Raw genomic sequence first — 21693 nt, forward strand, 5'->3', positions numbered from 1 at the left:
TTCCAACCTGAGAATGAGAATGAGAATGAGAATGAGAATTCCACACATGTTCTGTGTGTCTGGCACTCTCTGACGTGAGATTTTCATCCGCGTGAGAGAAAAGAGGAATAGAGATAGAGGACTTGTGGCGTAATAAATTCCCCAAAGCTGCTTTACAGAACTGCATAACAGCTGGCCCACAGTCATACAGACCATACTCATTTATGTTCAGTTAAAAATAGTCCTGTTAAAACAGCTTCCAGTGATATAGATTCATTAATTAGTATATCATTAATCATGTGTAAGTGTTAGGTGAAAATTCACCCTAGTTACCTCAGGACTCCGAAGCTGCATATATGCAATCGGGCTCCCCTCCCAGCACAAGGCTGAAAGTGAAGCAATATTGAACACATCGCACAAGGTTTATATAGACAGAAGTTGAGCGTTCAGCAGGGATAACCACGTGGTGGATTTCTGACGTCCGAGGCAAGGATGGAAGTTTTGCAAGGTCGGAAGAAGCACAGTTCGACCCTTCTTATCACCTCTGGTCTAAACATGCTCTTGTACATATGCAGACTATGTGGCACCTAATAATCTAAGTTACACACGCACACAGAAAAGCCATTTCATAAGCACATGATTCATACAAGGAATATATTAATACAAGGCACTTGATTCATATATTCTTAAGTCATTAACAGTGCTTGGAAATGATCTCCATCAGTAAGAAATTCGAGTATATCCTGTGTGAGAACATAAAAGCCTACATTAAACAGTATGTATGACTAGAGTTGGAGATGCATGTTGTTCAGATCTGCACCATTGAATCCGGAGTATGTTCCACGTGCTTCATTACTGCACTTTACTGGAATACAGACTGGTTGCTGCATCAACCACCTGACAAACATTGTTTTTCCAACAATATTATAACATTTGTTCAATAATTCATCATTACTATACTAATCTAGCCTTCTACAGTGGATTATAGTATACAGACTAGAGAACACAGTTCTGATTTTGTAATGAAAACAGTGCTATTGTGTCATGTCATGTACATGCTGACAAAGGTCTATGTGCCTATGTGTGTTTCCTCAAAGTTATTTTATAATTAGTACATCTATGACTGAGACATTAGTAGGCTAATTAACCCAGGGAGAGTCACAGTAACAGTGGGTGTACAATGTAACAAACAGCAAATTAACGTGCAAAGCTTACACATAAAGCTCTTTTAGATCGGTGGTAAAAGATACAGACTTAAACGGTGTAGCCCATTTTAGAATCGCAAAACTGCTTTCTGTCATGTTAGAAGCACTATAAAAGAGCATCCGCATTTCTCCTTGGTAGACCACAGAATAATATTCACACTTTATTGCCATCATTTCCTGACTATTAACTGTGGTTTATGCATGATATTGTAAATTTCTGGCAGCCCTGCTCTTAATACTCGTGTGCGGTCTATATATGGATATAAATGTTTTACTCAAAAAGAAAAAAAAGTACGATCTAGATAGCTTCAACGTCACTTAAAGTATGTTCATGTGAGTCAGACAGACGGCAGGCCCTGCACGCCATGGGCTGTCTTTGATCTTAATGTGTGAATATTTTTAGTGCAATGCATTTAGTGCATTTAGTGCATTTAGTGCATTTAGCTCCAGGTTGTGCAGTAGGTGCCCTTCAAACAGCCTGAGTCTGCCACTGCCTATGGGTGCAGGTTACCAGGTCAGTGGAACAAAGGGTGCTCTATTTACGCACACACACCTTCTTGTCCCTGATATTCTTCTAAGAAAAACCTCTTTGTTCACTGAAGAAGGTTATTTCAAGACAGCAGCTGTCTTAATTAGGTGGTGTTTAGTTAAGTTTTTTTATTTTTTTAAATTAACAAACTGCATTAAAATGACAATAAAATTGTATTAATATAGAGGTACAACTGATTAAAGGATTCTTAAACAGGCTTACAGCCTGTATTTGATTTCACATTCAAAGTGAGCGTGCTATAGGCTGATAACTCGTTTTAATTCCCACAAACTTGTTGACCACCTGATCCATATAGATGTGTGCTGCTCTCTCTTTCGAAGTAGCACAAGCATGCAGAACTTTTTTAATAGGCAACTAAAGAAACATTCGGCCTTTGAAAATGGCGGGCAGATTTGGGAATGCCCAGTTGAAGTAATTGGCTATAAGAAACACTAAAACACTGTGTGCCATTCTTCTAACTGTATTGTTTTGGTGCTATAAAAATGTAATTGATTTGAATTGTATTTATTATATGGTGCAGGTGGTTAAGACCATGGCCTCACAGTAGGAAAAAGGGGGGGGGGTTACAAACACTTGTAAAGACACACAGATTTTCTAGAGATAAATAAACAGGAAATGACGTACTAACCACATTGGCACTGTAAAGGACTGCTCAGTACAGATATCGTCAAACTAAGAGACAGCTGCTGGGGGGGTTACAAACACTTAAAACACTTGTTTTTTGGCCATAGTCCAAAAAACAATAAAAAAAACAGCAAGTTGTGAGCTATAATCCTATAACATTTATAACATCCCATACCAGGAGGGTTTCTGTTACTTACCTAATGTATGGAATTTTTGTTGTGCTCATTTTGTTTCAGTGAGAAGTGAAATCAAATTAAGGATATGATAGTTTTATGGCTTACCATAAAAACAGGAACATGTCCATTTTCAACATGTCAACAAGTCATCTCTTCTCTATCTCCCGGGCCTTTCTGTGTGGAGTTTGCATGTTCTCCCCGTGTTCACAAGGGGTTTCCTCCACCAAGAACCCCAACAGAAAAAACATGCAAAAAGAACAGAACACTCTTCGTCCGTCCTTGACCACGACAGACGGTTCACCTCACCTGGTCCCCGGGCGCTTAAAAGCTGCCCACTGCTCCTGGGGTCCTGGAGGAAGGACAGTCCGGGATGGGGAAAAAGCAGAGACTAAATCACTACGACCTCAGGCCTGCGTGTGTGTGTGTGTGTGTCCTGTGTCGCCTCCATGTATTCACGTGTGTGCTGCAGTGTGTCGCTTGTGTGATTAAAGTCTTAACAGTGCCATCTCTTCTTTACTGACAGTGCCATCCTGCACAATGATACCTACCTACAGCCACAAAGTGTCTGGAGTAATGTCTGCTTTAAAAAAGACTAAAGAGCAAGTCTGTCTACTAAGCGTTTTCCATTGATGCTCATTATGACCAAACGCTTAAAGTAACTTCAAGGTGCCACTGGTGCTTTGGTCTTGATGTAATAAAACATTTTAACATAGGAAATGACTTTGAAAGGCAAGTGGTCAAATAGGGAACAATACCTTGACAGCTTAGAAATAAGGGTCATTTCCTTATGTCTGGAATTCTCACTGAACACCCAGAGCAGGAGGGGAATAATAGAGTGTCAATGACTTGAGACACAGGAGCTCTAACAGAGCATTTCAGAGATGTACAGTATTATAAAAATAATGTGTTTTTGGAACATTGAAACGTGTAAATCTATTCTAGTAGTAGACCCCCAAAATAGAATTAAGAACATTGAAAATGAGCATAATAGGTCCTCTTTAAGTATAAATGAAAGACTATTAAACCATTCTGACCATGTCACAGATTACCTACTACCTACCTACCTACCTACCTACAGAAACTCTACTTAAGTACAGTATTTGTGGCTTACTTCATTACTTCCCCCTCGGTTTGAAAGCAAAGTATACTCATACACATGCATGAAGTGTAGCACATACATATGAGAACATTTTATTGAAATGATCATAACAGTGATAGAAATGTATTTCATACACTCAGTTTACATCTTTAGTAAAAACTAATAAACAGGCTGCTTGATTACTTTGTAAAGAATCACGAAAACTTGATTTTATAATTTAATACTTCTCTATACGTATTAAATACTAAGGTTTTAAGGCACTCGCATTAAGTGTTTAAACTGAAATGTCCTGTTAACAAAATACGGAGTTTCTTAATAAACCTCCATGCTCTATGACAGGAAAATCCTGTACTTGAAATTCAAACACTATTTCTTCTCAATAAACTTTCCAGCAATCAGATTAGTATGCATATCTGAATATGTCATAGCGACGCTGCAGGCCTTAACGATGAAAAAAACAACAACCAGAAAACAGCATTTCAAGAGACCGTTCTTATTTTCGTTTTCTTTCCTAATATTCTGTCTTCTGTTCTCTTCCGGCCTTTGTTTCTCGTTTCCTGTTAGAATTGTATTCATTAAAAATATAAATAAAAAAAAAAACATAAATTTAAGATCCCATCTTTACTCCGTCACTTAAATAACATTATGACTGTATGGCTTTTTGTTCTTTTTTCATTTTTTATAGTGAGGTTTGGGAGTCTTCCTCCGCCACGGTCTTCCTCAGCCTCTGGTTTTCTGTTCCCTGGCCATTTGGCAGAGTCCACAGAGCGGGCAGCAGGCCATGATCACCCAGTCATCACAGATGGAGCCCTGTGGGTGGAGACAGACAGGAAACCAACTAAACATCAAGTGACAAACATGGCTTCTGTTTTATACCAAGATGATTAGACTGCTTGTGGAGTGGGTGTCGGACCAGCCAGTGGGCGCATACAGATAGCAGTGTGCTACAGCGGGCAGAAGTGGGTGCAGACATATAGCAGTGTGCTACAGCGGGCAGAAGTGGGTGCACAGCAGTGGGTGCAGATAGCAGTGTGCTACAGCGGGCAGAAGTGGGTGCAGACAGATAGCAGTGTGCTACAGCGGGCAGAAGTGGGTGCAGACATATAGCAGTGTGCTACAGCGGGCAGAAGTGGGTGCAGACAGATAGCAGTGTGCTACAGCGGGCAGAACTCAAGGTGCACAGCAGTGGGTGCAGATAGCAGTGTACTACAGCGGGCAGAACTCAAGGTGCACAGCAAAGGTCAGCAATGCTGCTACGGCACTCCTGACAGATTCTGGTGTCGAAGGTCTAAATATGGTGTAGATATCTTCTGTATGGTTATGGTGTCATTCAGCTAATTCAGCTCTACGGACCATCTGAATTATAGAGTCAGATTTCTTAATTTGAGGATTCTGTTGAATCCTGCCAGTGTATAGATATTCCCTTCTCAGTTCTGCATATTCTGTGCATACAACCTCTCACTTCTTTTGAATGACTGATTGATCAGGTTAAAGGTCAAACAGTTTATCAGAGAAATTCATGGAGAGCTGGAAGTGACAGTATGAAGTTTTGCAAATCCTTCAGGTCAGGGTTGAGCAACGACCCTTCCAGGGACATGTAGTTCTGTGAGTTATCTTGGGACATCAGTTCCGCCTCAGTATCAAACACTGCCGAAAGACTTGAGCTGTTGAAAAGATGCTTAGCAGGAGGATGGCGAAAGAAGCTTTTCAGCATGAGTACAGGTGGAGGACGGATCATGTCTGTTTTTGCCACAAAGACTCAGTAGGACTACATTTCCCAACAGCCCTTTCCCTGCCAGCCAGCCCACACCATACTCATTGAACAACTACATCTCTATCATATGGATTATGTACACAACTATTTATCTACTGTCGACTGTCATGTTGAGGATATTCAGCTTTGACACACACTTTTGATGCTTAAGGCCCCGTCACACCATAACGTTCTGGTCAACGTTCTCTGAACTTTCTAATCGTTCAATTTCGAGCGTTCTAGGGCGAGGTGGACACATCTGGCGTGTGACTTAACGAAAGAATAGCGTAGGACTGACGCATGACTACTAACGTGGGACTCACGCATGAGGAGCATGTAACCGCGACTTGTGACGTGTCACTTGTGCGCGACAAACGTGTGCTGACGTGTATGCTACTAGCGCTGCTGCAAGTAAGAAGATGATAAATCCTGCTGAAAGTAAGAAGAATACAAAGCCTCTTTCACTAGCAATGTCTTCGGACGAAGATTTACTGTTATTATTACTGTGATTTACGAAATAACGGGCGTTATTCCTGGGGTTTTATGTTATTAAAATAAATGATTTAAATTTGACACTGAATTTGTGTTTCTCAATGTTTATTATTAGAAAACATCAACACATCCACACACATTGTCCATGTCACAAGAGTCTTCATATCATATCCATCTGCCATGGAACAGCACCAGCTATAACAGTGCTCAGCTATGTTCAAGTTCAGTAGGCTACATCTACTTCATGCTGGCTCAAGCAAGCATATACCCTCCACTCCGCTTTTCGCTAGATTATGCAATGACCTTGCATGACATGATAGCATTGAATATGTAGATGTATAGTGCACAGAATAACGTTTGCAATGATGTAAGTTGCGTTTGTTGATCACGTATGGTTAATAACATATTAATTGTAGAAGGGACATGATAAAATCAAGATCTTCCCTTGGTGAAAAAACTTTCGCCGATATCTTCCTACTAGAGATGGGTTAGGTGCTCAAATTTCCCTGGATCAAAGAGGACGTTAGTAGGCATGTCCAAACTAAAAATCACGTCTCAGGATTGCTGCGCACATAAGTTATTTCGGGTGCATCAACTGTACTCAGTCTACCCTACCCAACGACTGACTATGATAGCCAAACGCGTGCAAAGTTAATAAAACGTTCCACGAAAGTTCTCCACCGTTTAAATGAAACGTTGAAGAACGCTGATCTCCATGAGAACTTTTGTGCATGTTCAAAACTTTTTTTTTGGACCAGCGTTCTCCTCCGATCACCGACGATTACCGACGATTACAGCGTTCACCAGCTTTCACACAACGCTCTTCTGGCGCAATTCCAGCGACCATGGACGATTACCAACTTTTCCTCTAACATCATAGAACGTTGACCAGAACGGCATGGTGTGACGGGGCCTTTATATGAAGGAAGTAATTGGCTTCATTCTACAAGAAAATCGTTTAACATGGTCTGCTGCCACTGCCAGCTGTATAGCATCAACTGCAGGTCCTGTCCACAGTACTGTACGAGGGGACCAGTATCCCCCCTCCACTGTCCCTGACCTCGGCTTAAAGGCATACAGATATCGAGATGACTTGACAGAAATAATTATGTAGTGACTGTATCTTGCAGTCAAGTAACAAATAAGCGAGTAATGTGACATCAAGTGACGAACATGGCTTTTGTTTTAAACCAACAATGGGAACTCCTTAGATTGCTTGTGGAGTGGGTGTTGAGCCAGTCAGAACCTTTCAAATAATTATTAATCAGCAGTGTGTGGCTGCCCCACCCCATGGAGCCCTGCCTTGTCACGCCAACTTTTCTTTTCTTTTGTGATGTGGTTGTTTAAGGAGCCCCTGACTGCTGCTGCTGCTGCTGCATGCTGCCCAGAAGCTAACTAACTCTTTCCCCTAACCTCTTCTATTTTTAGCTGCCCTTTTCTGCACAGCTTCCACCATGATTTAAAAAAAAAAGGGGCATGTGTTTCCTGTGCTTTGTCTTTGCTGCTTCAGAGTGGGTGCGGTGCGGTGCGGTGTGGTGTGGTGTGGTGTGGTGTGTACCTCGATGTTGTATCGGTTGCGGATGCCGGTCCTGAGCGCGATCATGGCGCCGGGCAAACAGGGGAGGCAGCAGCTGTCACCATAGTCCTGGGCCACCTTACAGCCCAGGATGCAGGGGAGGAATGTCCCACACAGACCTGCGGAGAGGAGGAAGAGGAAGATGATGAAGAGGAAGAGGAGGAGGCATGCTGAACCAGGCCTGATGGACCAGGGGATGCCAGTAAAGGCAAGAATCATCTAAGACTGGAGCCAAAGGTCTTAGACTAGTGTGCTGTTATAAATAGTTACATTATTTGAACAAATATTTTTTTTACAAGATTGTCATTGTATATACAGTACATATACATTTTTGTATTTGTATTTAAAAGACCTGATCATATGTTTTTAACTGGATCATAATAAAGAGTTAGCATACATGTATTCACACACTTCACACAAGTACACCATATCATCACATTTTGGCCAAAAAGAAATACACAAACACACACACTCACATAGACTGAAACACAAAAACAAGATCACACACACACACTCACATAGACTGAAACACAAAAACAAGATCACAAACACACACACACACATAGACTGAAACACAAAAACAAGATCACAAACACACACACACACTCACATAGACTGAAACACAAAAACAAGATCACAAACACACACACGCACACACACACACACACACACACACACATGTACTTACAGATGCCACAGTCTTCACAGCAGTCACACGCGTTGGAGGTCCATTCTGAGGAACCTCCAGAGATTTGGAAGCTGGTGACGGTCACCTGCGGCTGGTTGCTGATCACCTCAGTCTGGTACGACATGACTGGAGGGGAGAGGGGACATTTCATCAGATCAGAACAGAACAAAGGCTTCAGGCTGCAGAGATTGCGTGGATATCAGCATGAATTTGAACATTCAAATATCAAAACATACAAAATCAAAATGTCTACACCTTTGCTAGATGTACCAAAATGATCATTTGTGATAAAAAATTACGTCACACCGGCGTGAAAATGACACATAAGATTACCATTAAACATGTCGACAACATATAAAATCGACTTCAAGAAGAATATATGTTTTTGTAATTATATAAAAACATGTACGTTTCATCATTACGATTATTATAAGATTTCTTCATGACACCCAACACACACACCACAGGGTCCAACTCCACCCACGTACCTTCTTCTTCAGGTGGGCTCGTCCGTTGGGGTCCGTCTGTACAAAAACTCACACAAATGGCAACGCGAGGGGAGGCCTAGGCTTTTATACACAGCGTGTCGTCACAGTCGCTGGTCCATTTCGACAGAGTGGTTGACACCAATACCACACGGGTGGAAAACATGTAAAGTGTGTTTGGTTTTGGGGTGTAGAGGTTTACCTCTGAGTTTCTCCACACCTTCACATGTGACGTGCGCTCTTATCGTTTGTTTGGAAAGTGACCTGCTCTTTATGGGAATGTGTGTGTGTGTGTGTGTTTGTGTGTGTGTGTGTGTGTGTGTGTGTGTGTGTGTGTGTGTGTGTGTGTGTGTGTGTGTGTGTGTAATACAGAGTGCTCGGCCTCCAACTAAGGTTATTTGTGCAAGGGTGTGTTGACCAGTAAGGAAAGGCAGGGAAGGCGTGTGGGTGGAGCCAAATTGAAGGACATTAAAACATCTGAACGTAGTATGCAAAAACCTAGTTATCTTCAGAACTTTAAATGGACTCGGCTAATATTGGCTGGCCACACTATTGACCACAACTACAGTACTATTTACTAGCATACCCGCTTACAGGAAGGGCTCCTCTTGCAGGCCCTTTAAACAGCACAACACTAGGGACAATATCTGTTGGGAAATGTGTTAACGGTTAACTGACAATTATATTCTTCTTAGAAAATAAAGTCAAAATTCAGTGCAAATCAATGCAATGGCACTATAGCTATGAAGTGGTTTGAGGTCCATCCTGTAAATGCTCTCCTGGTTGAGTTAAACTGGATGGGTGTGTGCCCAGTGTGTGTGTGTGTGTGTGTGTGTGTGTGTGTGTGTGTGTGCCCAGTGTGTGTGTGTGTGTGTGTGTGTGTGTGTGTGTGTGTGTGTGTGTGTGTGCGTGCGCCCAGTGTGTTGGTTCAGTAGGGCGTGCCGCTGGTTCTCCTATTCATCGCACCAGTGGTTAGGTGTTCCTATCTTTCAACATACCCATTTTTAGCAATTTGCCTAGAAAAAAAATGTGAGTCTTTATGTACAAGGAATGTCCAACTCCGATAAGACTGTCAGTTTTATTTCATGTTGTGAACATTGGCCACATTGGATATAACCACACCTGTCACTTATATGGCATCAGGGGCGTCTCTAGGGACTCTGGGGGCCCCAACCCTGAGCGTGGGCCCCCTGACCCTACCTCCTGACCCCCCTAACCCTACGCCCTACCCCCTGACCCCTGGCCCCCTACCCCTACCCCTACCCCCTGACCCCTACCCTTACAGTCTTTATGGATGGCAGGACACTGTCCTCCTCATATTGGGATAAACTGATCCTGTCTTCTTCAGCAGGCCTGTCTGTGGAGACATGGAGGCATACTGATGATGCATTAAGAAACTAAAGCAAATCTGCCTCAGACAGAAAAGAGCATAGCTGGATTTGTCTGCTAGCTTTGAAAACAGGTTTTATTTGTATTGGTTTGGAGAGAATAATGCACAGTTCACATCCATCAATAGCACTATTTTTTTCTTTATTACATTTTTAATCCGAAACCTTTGGTTAAATCCTAGGTTATGCTAAAGCTTTGTACACTGTCAGACCTAAACAACCATTTTACATACATGCCATTTACACATAAAAGTCAGGTTATTAAAAACAGATGACAGTTTAGAAAATAAACTTAGAAGCCAGAACGTTAATGCAAACCCCTTACAAAAACACCTAGCAAGCGAAATAGTGGCCACTCATTAAGTTACTGGCTAGTTAGCGCTTGTTAGTATTCACAACCGATTTATCTAAAGAGACAAATTAAACAGTTGCCATACCTACTTCAGTCTACTTACCTGTAAATCTGTTGTTCTTATTAACCACTGGTTTGGCTTTCTTCTTCCCCTCCTGTCGCCTGTGCTTTCGTTTCAGTTGGTATGACAGGTAGTTGCGTTTCATGGTGTTGCCACGCTCTAGCCTAATTGCGTAGCTCATGGCAAAATAATGGCATGGGGATCCCATTTCTGGACATGTCATTGTAGTCTCCTGCTCCAAATCATATATTTCAAGGGAGTTCTCAGTGAATTGCCTGCGGATCAACTCAATCAGCTGTCAATCAACTCAATCAGCTGTCCTTGGGGGCCACCTTACAGCTCGGGGTCCCAGGCCTCCCCTGTAGCAACGTCTCAGAACGACCCTCTGATCAGTTACGCCTGAACGGCCCTCTGATCAATTACGCCTGAACGGTCCTCTGATCAATTACGCCCAGCCCACTCTATAGCCAGACAGAATGACAGACTCGTTTCAGTTCTCTCAGAATAAGAAGGCATGAAGTGAAGTTCCTTATAGTCCACAGGTAGTGCGTCTCATTCTTGCATTGACCTTTGACCTTGTTCCTGGGTGTCATCTTACCGCAGTAGTCAAAACATGCTGCAAAGTGTTGCTGTCACCGGTTGAAGTGAATAAATGCAATAACTAATTTTTATTAACTTTGTTCTAAATCAACACAGGCACCTCCTTCTGTGTCTTTCAGATGTCTTACTGTTTTTTTTCAGATGTCTTACTGTTTCTTTTAGTGCTAAAAGTCTACCAGAGATCTTTTGAACTATCTTATGGTTACAATGTCACACACAATTTTAATTGGAAAAAGGGGTTGGTTGATTGTCACTTCAATTTCTCACGATGTTGCTTACCCATATATGATGACAACCGAGTTTTATTTGGTTGCATGGCAACACTTTCAAACATGATAACAGGAAGTTCGCCATGCCCGAGGGCTGTGAAAATGAACATTATGGGTTTCATAAATAAGGACCTGAGTTACCATGGTGGTGAATGTGTACCATCTAAGAGCTGGGTGCACACACACACACACACACACACACACACACACACACACACACTCACACTCACAGACACACACCATCACACACTCACACTCACACATACACACACACACACACACACAAACACACACTCACACTCACACATACACTCACACACACACACGCACACACACACACACACTCACACACACACACTCACACTCACACATACACTCACACACACACACGCACACACACACACACTCTCACACACACACACACACACTCACACACACACACACACACACACACACACACACACACACTCACAGACACACACAAACACACACTCACACTCACACATACACTCACACACACACACACACAAACACACACTCACACACACACACACACATACACACACACACACACAGACATACACACACACACACACAGACACACACCGAAAGACAATATTATGCTATACAGTCATTCTGCTGGTAGATACAGCAGTCTGAAAGTGTTTTTATCCCATCAAAAGCGCATAAAGATATCATGCTCATTTAATAAAACTGTAAATGCACATGAGTGACTGTATTCTGATATGTATGAGCAGTACCAGCGCATTAGCAAATGTACCATAAAGTTTGCACCTCCTTGAGAATAAAATGGATCCCTTGAAATATAGATCTGATACAAATCTCTCAGGCTGTTTTTTTCTCTGTATCTTTTCTGTTTCCTTCCACACTACATTACGAAATATAGGAGTTGCTCAAGAATTTTGTTCTCACTTTGAATCACAGGGCCACTGAGAGTATGTGACTGTTTCTGCAGACATTTTTATAGTAGGCCTACCTACTTTTCACCTTTACGACACCACAGTACAGTCATATCCACTGTCTACTCCACTGCATGTAAGTCTTTACTGTTCTAGTGTCCTTAACCAGAGTCACTGTCAGTTCATCTTTTTAAGAATTCTGAAATCTATTAGCATAGCATAAAAGGCTGAAACCTATTAGCATAGCATAAAAGGCTGAAACCTATTAGCATAGCATAAGAGGCTGTGATGAGATTGAGCGGATGGAGCAGCTGCACTGTCCCGACCTCAAACTCAGGCTGGTGAAAAGCCTTCCAAGAGACATCAACGCCATGACAAAGTAACCCCCCTTTCGCCCTATTCATATCCCTGCTCACTTTCTTTATATGTATAAGTATAGAACTAAACATGGCATGGCTATATGACTGGCCAGTTTGCTGTTTCTGTCTTAGATAGATGACATGATGTTGCTATAGTGACTTCTGTCTACACTTAGGCCAGATGTGGAGCTGAGGTTAGTTGGCCCTGCTCATGTAAGGGCCTTTACTCTTCAGCATGTACGTCTGGTTGAGGCAACAGAAGAGGTTAAGAAAGGCACTTCAGAAACAGCTATATGAAAATAAGCTAAATTGTCATTTCAACTTGGAAAAGCAAGACTTGATGATATGTTATAGCCATACTTTCAGCTGATCTATCAAAAGATCATGTGAGCTATGGCCATCGCAACATGGAAAGATATTGTTCTGATATACTGTAGTTCTGTGTAACTCTCTTTCTCTCTCTGTGTGTGTGTGTGTGTGTGTGTGTGTGTGTACGTTTTAGAGAGTGAGAGGGAGGGGATCACAGATTTCTCACAAGTCTCTTTCTGCGTGTGTGTGTTGTGTGTGTGTATGTGTGTGTGTGTTAGACAGAGAGAGAGAGAGAGAGAGAGTTGTTAGCATTTTTAGAAAATGTTTAAGCATTGCTCTATTTGACATCCACATGAACTGATATAATCAATGCAGTGTGTTTGGTACACAGATAGGACAGCATGATATCTGGATCACAGCCAGAGGCTTCATTTTGAATACTCAGGCTTGAATCAGGAAGCTTTGAGATTAGTCTTGTTTCCTGTTTCTGAGAGTAGAGTAGTATGTTTGTTTCAGAGGTACCACATTCTTCTGCAACGGACACTAGAAAGCCTTGGTAAGAAAACCAAGAAGCATTTTTTTTTTTAAATCTTAGTGCAATTGTGTAATTGTGTCTTTGGGGTAAATGTATAGTAATTGTAAACCAATTGCATAGCTTTGATAAAGTTGCTATGAATGTTTTCACTTACATTACTTTAACCACCAATAATAAGGATAATGATAATGATTAATGGTAGTAGTAGTAGTAATGTTGATTTTTCACATTTCACATTTGCTCAAATTAAAATATTTTAAATGTTTTCATGTTTGTGTGAGTCAAACTAATTAAGTTAAACTAATAAGTGATGAAAAGAAATGATTAATACTGTCTATGACTAGAATTAGTCTATTATTATCTATATTCTAGTATTCTCACATAACAAGTAAACTTGAATGTAAATCTAAATGTAAAGGGAAGTCCAGAAAATTCAAATGTGCCTTTTTTGCCTCGCCTCTACATTTCTTCCACGTTACTAGTATGTAAATAATATCAGGTTTTAATATTAATATTCAAACTATTTAATAAAATAATAAAATATTTAATATTAATTCTACCCCAGATAGTAACTACCACTAGAATGCATCTGGGCTGGCCACATTATTTGGCAGATCCTTCCCAGTGTCTTTTTGTTATCTGGGACATTTCTAACTATCTCTAGCCATATATTGCTTCATACCTCACATTTCTAACTATCTCTAGCCATATATTGCTTCATACCTCACATTTCTAACTATCTATAGCCCTATTTCGCTTCATACCTCAAAATTGCTGAGCTCTTCAGAAGCACTCTTGTTTTCATGCAGGTAACGTTATTTCAACGGACTTGGAATTAGTTCTCTCTTCTCTGACTCTGCTAGATTGGCTGTGGTTGGACGTTTAATCAATCTCACTTAACCTGTGCCTACGTGTGTGCGTGTGTGTGTGTGTGTTTTCAGCTATAGAGCTCCTACTATGGAGACGTTTTTTTTTTTTTTGTAATTTAGTTTCACTTTGACCCCACAAAGAAGGGGGGTGGGGGGCATGGTGGGGGTCGTGGGGCTGAAGTGGGGGCCGTGTTTCAGCTGAAATGCTTGTGTCACAACACACGTATCCACTGCGATTTCAACACCCATGCATGCATGCAGACCAAAAAAAGAAGCGGTAATTCCTGTCTCTCCCCTTAGTGCTCAGCACTTTCAGTACCTAAATATGTCTTACCACCCCACCCCACCCCCCCCTTTTCCTGTAATGTTTTGTAATGTAATGTCTGCTCTGTGTATGGCCAGGCCGGGGTAGACGTCTCATTTGAGGCTAGATGTTGAGTTCCCTTTAAGACATGTTGTTTCAGTTATTCAGTTTTAACTTCTTCTTTTCCTTTCTGTTTATTAATAAAAATATAGAGAACAAAAACGCTTTTGTGTAAAGAGTGAAGAACCTGTCTCTGTACCAACCTTCCACTGAGTTGAGAACATGACAACAACAGACTATGTAAGTAATATCATCATACAGCCGTACTTGACCTCACAACCATTTCTGTTTGGTGTAGTTGATGTAAATTTCTTCCTGTCGTATCCACCGTTTCTTCCATTCTACCATGTTTAAACATTTAGAGACGACCCTGAGATAACTGCTTTATCTGTTTCTTTATACGTCCATGTCACACTATCTACATTCTCATCATTAAAGTCTATTTTTATTATTTGTTTTTTCACCAGCCTGACTATAATGATTATAATGGATCCTACCCAATGGTGGACCTAAGTGACTTTGTGCCATGCGATGTGGGCGAGACCTGGAAGCTCATCCGCAGGTTTGCACCCGTGGCTTACAGCGTGGTGTTCGTGCTGGCACTGGTGGGCAACATCCTGGTGCTGTGTGTGTTGCGGCGCTACCGGCAGGCCCAGCGCGGGCCCTGCTCCTACTCGCTGACCGACACCTTCCTCCTGCACCTGGCCATCTCCGACCTGCTGCTCGCCTTCTCGCTGCCCTTCTTCGCCGTGCAGTCGGCAGACAAGTGGGTGTTCGGCAAGGTCACCTGCAAGATAGTGGGCGCCATGTTCTCACTCAACATCTACTGCGGTATCCTCTTCCTGGCCTGCATCAGCTTTGACCGCTACCTGGCCATCGTGCACGCGGTGAGCACCGGCTGGAGGCGCAACAGCTGCCACGCCCAGCTTGCCTGTGCCGTCATCTGGACGACGTGCCTCGGCCTGTCCGCCATTGACGTGCAGTACCGCCAGGTAGGGGATGTGAACGGCGTGGAGGTGTGCAAGATGGAGTTCCCGAAGGAGTCCTCCAAGCAGATCATGGTGGGGCTCCAGCTGTTGAACCTGCTGCTGGCGTTTGCGCTGCCCTTGCTGGTCATGCTCTACTGCTACATGCGCATCTTCCGCGCCCTGTGCCACACCACGCGCCGGCAGAAGCGCAAGTCCCTGCGGCTCATCATCTCGCTGGTGGTGGTGTTCGTCATCTCCTGGGCGCCCTTCAACTGCTTCCGACTGGTGGAGAGCCTGGCGATGCTGGACCTCTTCAAAAAGGACTGCAAGATGGCCCACGTGCTCGACATCGGCACGGTGGCGGCGGAGAGCCTGGGGCTGGCGCACTGCGCCCTCAACCCACTGCTCTACGGCTTTGTGGGCGTGAAGTTCCGCCGCGAGCTGAGCCAGATGTGCAAGGTGGCCCTGGGGCCCCGGGGATGCCAGGAGCTGGGCAACTGGTGGCAAGGCTCGAGGCGCCGCACGGCTGGGTCCTTCAGCTCAGTCGAGAGCGAGAACACGTCCCGCTTCTCGATCATGGTCTGACCTTTGACCCTGACAGATCAAAAGACGACAAGAGAGAAGTGGAAGAGAACGGAGGATGAGAAAAGAAAAAAAAGAGAAATGAAGGTTGGAGGGTTGAGAGAAGTGAGAAAGAGAATGAAATGTTCTGCGGGCGATTTAACATCTAGATATGAGAGCTAAAACTTGTTTGTTGTAAATGAATGATGAAGGAACATACATAATGTCTAACATGGCTGAGGGATCACAGTAAATTGCAACTTCCAGCTTACATTTTTATTTACATTAATCTCCACATTTTGAGATTGCTTTCTGCTTCCACACTCTGCTTTTTTGCATTGCATGCAGAAAACAAAACATGAAAACCCTTGTCACATTTGAAAACATTTTACCATCAGTCATGGTGGCTTTCCACAACTGCAAGATTCTTGTCACACATATTTGTCTCCAAAGTTGCCTTTGGTCAGATAGTGTCCCACAAGTTCATTGGTGGTTGATTAAATGTTGCTGGCGAGGTAGCCGTATCATACTTCCTTAACAGCATAACACCTCTGCCGCAGGAAACTGAAGAGTTCACATACACGCTGCAATCATAACCACAGAGGCTTTGACCTTATAAAACATATCTGAAGTTAGCAATGAGTGTTGGTTGAGCAGATTAGCTGAGAGAGCTAACGGCTAGCACGCGGTGTTGTCTGTCCAGTCCCGCTCTCCAGCAGTATTACAGCAGTCTCAAATCTCTTCCTCCTCTAACATTCCTCATTAAATGTCCCCTAGACTCATCCGAAGTTCTGTAACTCAAGCACAATATTCAACATCCAGAAGAGCATTAGGTCTACTTCCAAGGTCCTGTTAGAAAAGCCCTTTCCTGTACATGGACCCTTTGTGAAGAATGTGAATAGTCTTATTTTTAAATACACTCCTGTGTCTGTGTCTTAACACACATTGCTCTGAACCTAGCGTTTTAACCTAGAATGTGAACCACAGTGTAGGGCAAGTGATACATTTCACCTCAATTCCTCAAAGCAGTTTCATGTATGTAATTTGTGTTTTTCTTTACATTAAATAGTTTTTCTTTAGATTCATGTTTCTTGTCACTGTTTCTGTTATTGTTCTTCTTCCTCATTGGAGTGTATTACTGAGTTGATGGTTCTACTATTCCACACACACACACTATTATTAGTGTATACTATTCCTGTTAGGGGTTTCACAGGAAATATGTTTTCCATCGAGGTCAAAGAAAAGTGGTTAGAAAAAGACGATAGGACTTGATAGGACATGATGCAGCTGGCAGTTGACACACTTACATTGAACGTCAGTCAACACTTTCTCCTTCGGGCCTGCAGCAACACGTCAGCAATACAGTAGAAATTCACTGGCCTAAATAAGCAGCAGCAGGAGAGGCATCATGGTCAAATAACTGACTTCCCCTGTGCTTTCAACTTAAACAATACAGAGATACCATACAAGATTCAAATAATGCAAAATCTGAAAGGACCCTTATGTGATATTGCACCCATCAGACCTGAAATATTTTGTATTGTTGTTTATCTATTTGTGTTCAACTTGTATATAAATGATGCTGTGAACCTGGTGTCTGATTGTGCTAGTTCTAGATCTGTTGTATTGCCAGTAACATAAATAAATAAAGTCAGCAGCGAGAATTTTTTTTCTTCTTTTACGTAATACCACACACTGGAGTTAATATAATCTCATAACGTAATTATGCTGGATAGCTTTGTTGTATTATAAATCATCTTCACCACAGTAAAATCAATAGCTTACTTTAGTAGCTTGTTATCATTCATCAAAATATAACACCAATGCATGGATAGTGAACCAATGAGATCACACACTGTAGGTCTGCTATCGTAGTGTTCGCTAGTTCCGAGACAAGACAACAGTTCGTTACAAAAGACCAACTGATAACTACATTTTTACTCACCAAACTGTTTGCCAAGGTTTTCAACTGGTGAAGTTCTGCTCACACCTTAGTTTTCGTCGATTTTGTAAAAACCCATTCTTTTCCATAGGGATTTTTTATTTGGAACCAGGAACACTAAAAACTACAAACTTCCAGTCGACTTCCACACTCTATTGCAAGAACTGAAATTGAACGTGGAGGTATATAGATTCAGTTTCAACTGACACATAATTAAGCCAATAGTATGGTGACAAAATTGCAAATTGTAAAAAGTGGTGGGGACATGTCCTCAGCATAACCAACGCCTATGGGAAGGTGCTCACTGGACAACCTCTGTGAAGTGTTCATGAGGGGTGTTCACGAGGGGTGTTTCGAGGGATGTTCACGTGGGGTGTTCACGAGGGGTGTTTCGAGGGGTGTTTAAAGGAGTGTTCACAAGGTGTGTTCACGAGGGGTGTTTAGAGGAGTGTTCACAAGGGGTGTTCACAAGGGGTGTTTAGAGGGGTGTTCACGAGGGGTGTTCACAAGAGGTGTTTCGAGGGGTGTTCACAAGAGGTGTTTCGAGGGGTGTTCACACTGAGGTGTTTCGAGGGGTGTTCATGAGGGGTGTTTAGAGGCCGGTGAGGCAGTAGTGGTAGTGGTGGTAGATTATTAGTGGTAAGTTTTGTTAGTGGTAGTTGGTTAGCAGTGGTCAATGTCAGTGGTTGTGGTGTATCATGCGGGTGCTCTAGCACACTGTTTGTGTTGTTCCGCTTGGACACCTACAGGGTAACCAGTTTATACGCCTTAAAGATGTCATCCATGATTCAAATGCAATAGAGTGTGTGTGTGTGTGTGTGTGTGTGTGTGTGTGTGTGTGTGTGCTAAAACTCTGGTGTCCGTACACAGTCCTGGCTCTGTAAATGGGAAACAAACATAATGGCTGTAAAAATTCTTGCCAATTAATATTTCAATTGATTCAGGAACACGGAAATGAAGGAGGTAATTTACTTGGTTGTTCAGCTCAAATATCAACAACCTTTTGCCAGAATCAAAGACTAACCTTTAACTCTGGGCCAGGTTTATATCCCTGGGTTGGTATCCAGTCTCAAATATGACCTTTTTAGTCTCTGTAGCATGCCCAAGCTTGTTAAGCCCCATTCAGTTTTTTAGTTTGTTTACCTTGTTTTGTCATTTGTTCTTTGGTTTTGTGTGGCGTTTTTTTACCCATCACTCCTCGTGTCAGACTCCTCACGCCCTGACCTTGTGTGTCCCCCACCAAGGACGTAGGTTTGCATATGGTCCACAGGGACTAGTCACAACCAAAGATTGGGAAAGACACAATTGTCCCCACCAATATTTTGCCTTTTTGAAAATTTTGCACAATATATTTGCAAACTCATTCCAATTATTATTTATACTGTGTTCGTCGCAGAGAAGAGTGAAAAATAAATGCCCAAGTTTTCCAATGCGCCCTCGAGCCTGCGAGACAAGATGCTGTCATTTTATTGGCTGAAGAGGCTTACGTTCTCAGCACATGTCAAAGCACTTTTTCACAACCTTGTGGCCATCTAAGGCCGTGGCAGAGTCAGAAACACTTTGTGAAACGTGACTTGCAGAAAGAGAGCTGGCAGTTGTCTGAGACGGTAAGCTACTAAATACACCAGGAAATAATAAGATAGATAGATAGATAGATGGATACCTAATTAATCCAGAGGGAAATTTAGGTCATCCATTAGCTTATACACATACACAAATACACTTATACACCTCACCGACATACATACATAAATCACATAGCATACACATAGGGAGAACATAGTGTGTTTCCAGGTACAGGAAAGGGTCTGACCCTATTGTACAGAGTGCAATGATTTTGACAGTGTCGGTGTCCAGGAGGAAAGTGAAAAGTGATCTTGTGCTGCTGGTGAAAAGCCTCATGTTAGTATTTCGTTTGGTCTCAGCATTGATATTTTTGACCCTTTTGTGCTTTGCAGATAGGAAAATGCCACCAAAAAAGAAAAGAGACATACAAAGTTTTTTCACTACCCAGAGATTAAGTAGCTATCAAGAAGCCCAGGTCATTGTTAGTTAGCTAGTAAGCTAACTACCCACACAGTGTAAACCTGCTAGCCTAACATTGCCACCCATTATACAATGGAAGCATGTTTTGAAAGTTGTTAGTGTACAGCATGTAACTTTTGCTTGTATTAAATCTATCGCTAGCGTCCGCAATCTTTCGACCGGTGTGTTAGCAGCAGCTGGTCTTGTTGAAGCCAGAAGAATAAAGCTAACCTGCCCACATAATGGGACCATTATCACCAGCATATTAACTGGTGATAAGTAGGCCTTGTTGTATTTTAACTCATTCATGAATGTAATATTGAATAAGATTTGGACTGCTGATGCTGTAACATGGAACACCTGAATAGACAGAAATAGTTACACAGAATGGCTGCCCATGTGGAAAGGCTGCCACAAGGCAGAGAGGCCTTCTCAGGAAGGCCACGAGACAGAGAATCTGTAGGCCTTCTCCTCTGAAAAGGGCAAGAAAGGGCAAGACAACCGTTTTCACAGGAGAACAGTCAGCAGTGTGAACACTGTCCTGGCTCCTCTGAAAAGGGCAAGATGACTGTTGTCGCAGGTGAACAGTCAGCAGTGTGACAACTGTCCAGTCTACAAATTGTTCAAAACTTATAGACAGTCAGCAGTGTGAAAACTGTGCAGTCTGCAAATTATTCAAAACGTATCAGCAAAAGAGTCCAATGTGGTTAATTCTGAGAAGTAACAAGGACAGAGGTGCAAGGAAGAAGATATGTGGTTAGAACTGTATAAAATAGGTTGGAGGAGGCTTTGTCCTCAGTTCATCTGCCTGATCACTCTTGCCTTGTGCTTAGAGTTTTTGAGATGCTCCATGGACCAGCTCAGCAGCAGTTAACTTCTCTGAAATAAACTGTTCAGTATCTTCACACCTGTTTGCTTTGAGAAGTTTCTTGAGAAGCTTTTAGAATTTTCCACAACATATTATATGATCCCTTGGATAGTAATAAGGCTATCTCTGTTCCCTGTAATCTCTCGACCAATGCCAGCAGTCAACTAAGCATGGTTAGTGTCTGTATTAAATTGATGAATTACTGTGCAGGAAAAACAGCAGCCTGAAGCTACAGATGTAGAGCAGGGTGATGATGAATCAGCATCAGGGGTTCAGGTGAGATGTTGTATTGTCCATTTTGGTAAAGACTATGTGGGATGTTTTTTATGTTTAGATGAACATGGATTAACTCATCAGTATGAAAGTCTCACTTTTGGAAGGCAGACCAGGCGGGAAGCAGTAACTTAGCTATTGACATGATTAACTGACGTTAAAGTCAGCACTAAAGACACGACACAGGCTCATTCCAAGAAACCCCCGGTGAGGAGGGGGTCTCAGGGGGACCACACACACACACGGGTACCCAGCGAAGAGGTACAAGGGTACCCAGCAAAGAGGGAATAGTTAATGCTGATTGGTTTTTGGCAAACAGCCAAACTGCACAGACCACATGAAGATATGGGCCTTAAAAAGGCAATGAGATGGGATATTCAAAAAAACAACAACAAAAAGAAGT

The 21693-nt window shown here is 42.4% G+C and overlaps 2 protein-coding genes across 2 annotated transcripts; one reads left to right on the plus strand and one right to left on the minus strand.

Annotated features, from left to right (window-relative positions):
- Positions 1-4291: 4291 nt before the first annotated feature.
- On the minus strand, positions 4292-8539 carry cnfn (cornifelin). Its single transcript, XM_012839361.3, has 3 exons — positions 8143-8539; positions 7437-7573; positions 4292-4443 (listed from the first exon to the last, which is right to left on the minus strand). The coding sequence occupies exons 1-3, from the start codon at positions 8291-8293 to the stop codon at positions 4354-4356; spliced, it is 378 nt and encodes a 125-aa protein (XP_012694815.2). The 5' UTR covers positions 8294-8539; the 3' UTR covers positions 4292-4353.
- Positions 8540-13347: 4808 nt separating this feature from the next.
- On the plus strand, positions 13348-17846 carry cxcr3.2 (chemokine (C-X-C motif) receptor 3, tandem duplicate 2). Its single transcript, XM_031576881.1, has 3 exons — positions 13348-13441; positions 14806-14893; positions 15121-17846. Exons 2-3 carry the CDS (start codon positions 14876-14878, stop codon positions 16204-16206), a joined length of 1104 nt encoding a protein of 367 aa, XP_031432741.1. The 5' UTR covers positions 13348-13441; positions 14806-14875; the 3' UTR covers positions 16207-17846.
- The last annotated feature ends 3847 nt before the right edge of the window (positions 17847-21693 follow it).

The sequence above is a fragment of the Clupea harengus genome, chromosome 11 (assembly GCF_900700415.2).
Source record: "Clupea harengus chromosome 11, Ch_v2.0.2, whole genome shotgun sequence".
Lineage (NCBI taxonomy): Eukaryota > Metazoa > Chordata > Actinopteri > Clupeiformes > Clupeidae > Clupea > Clupea harengus.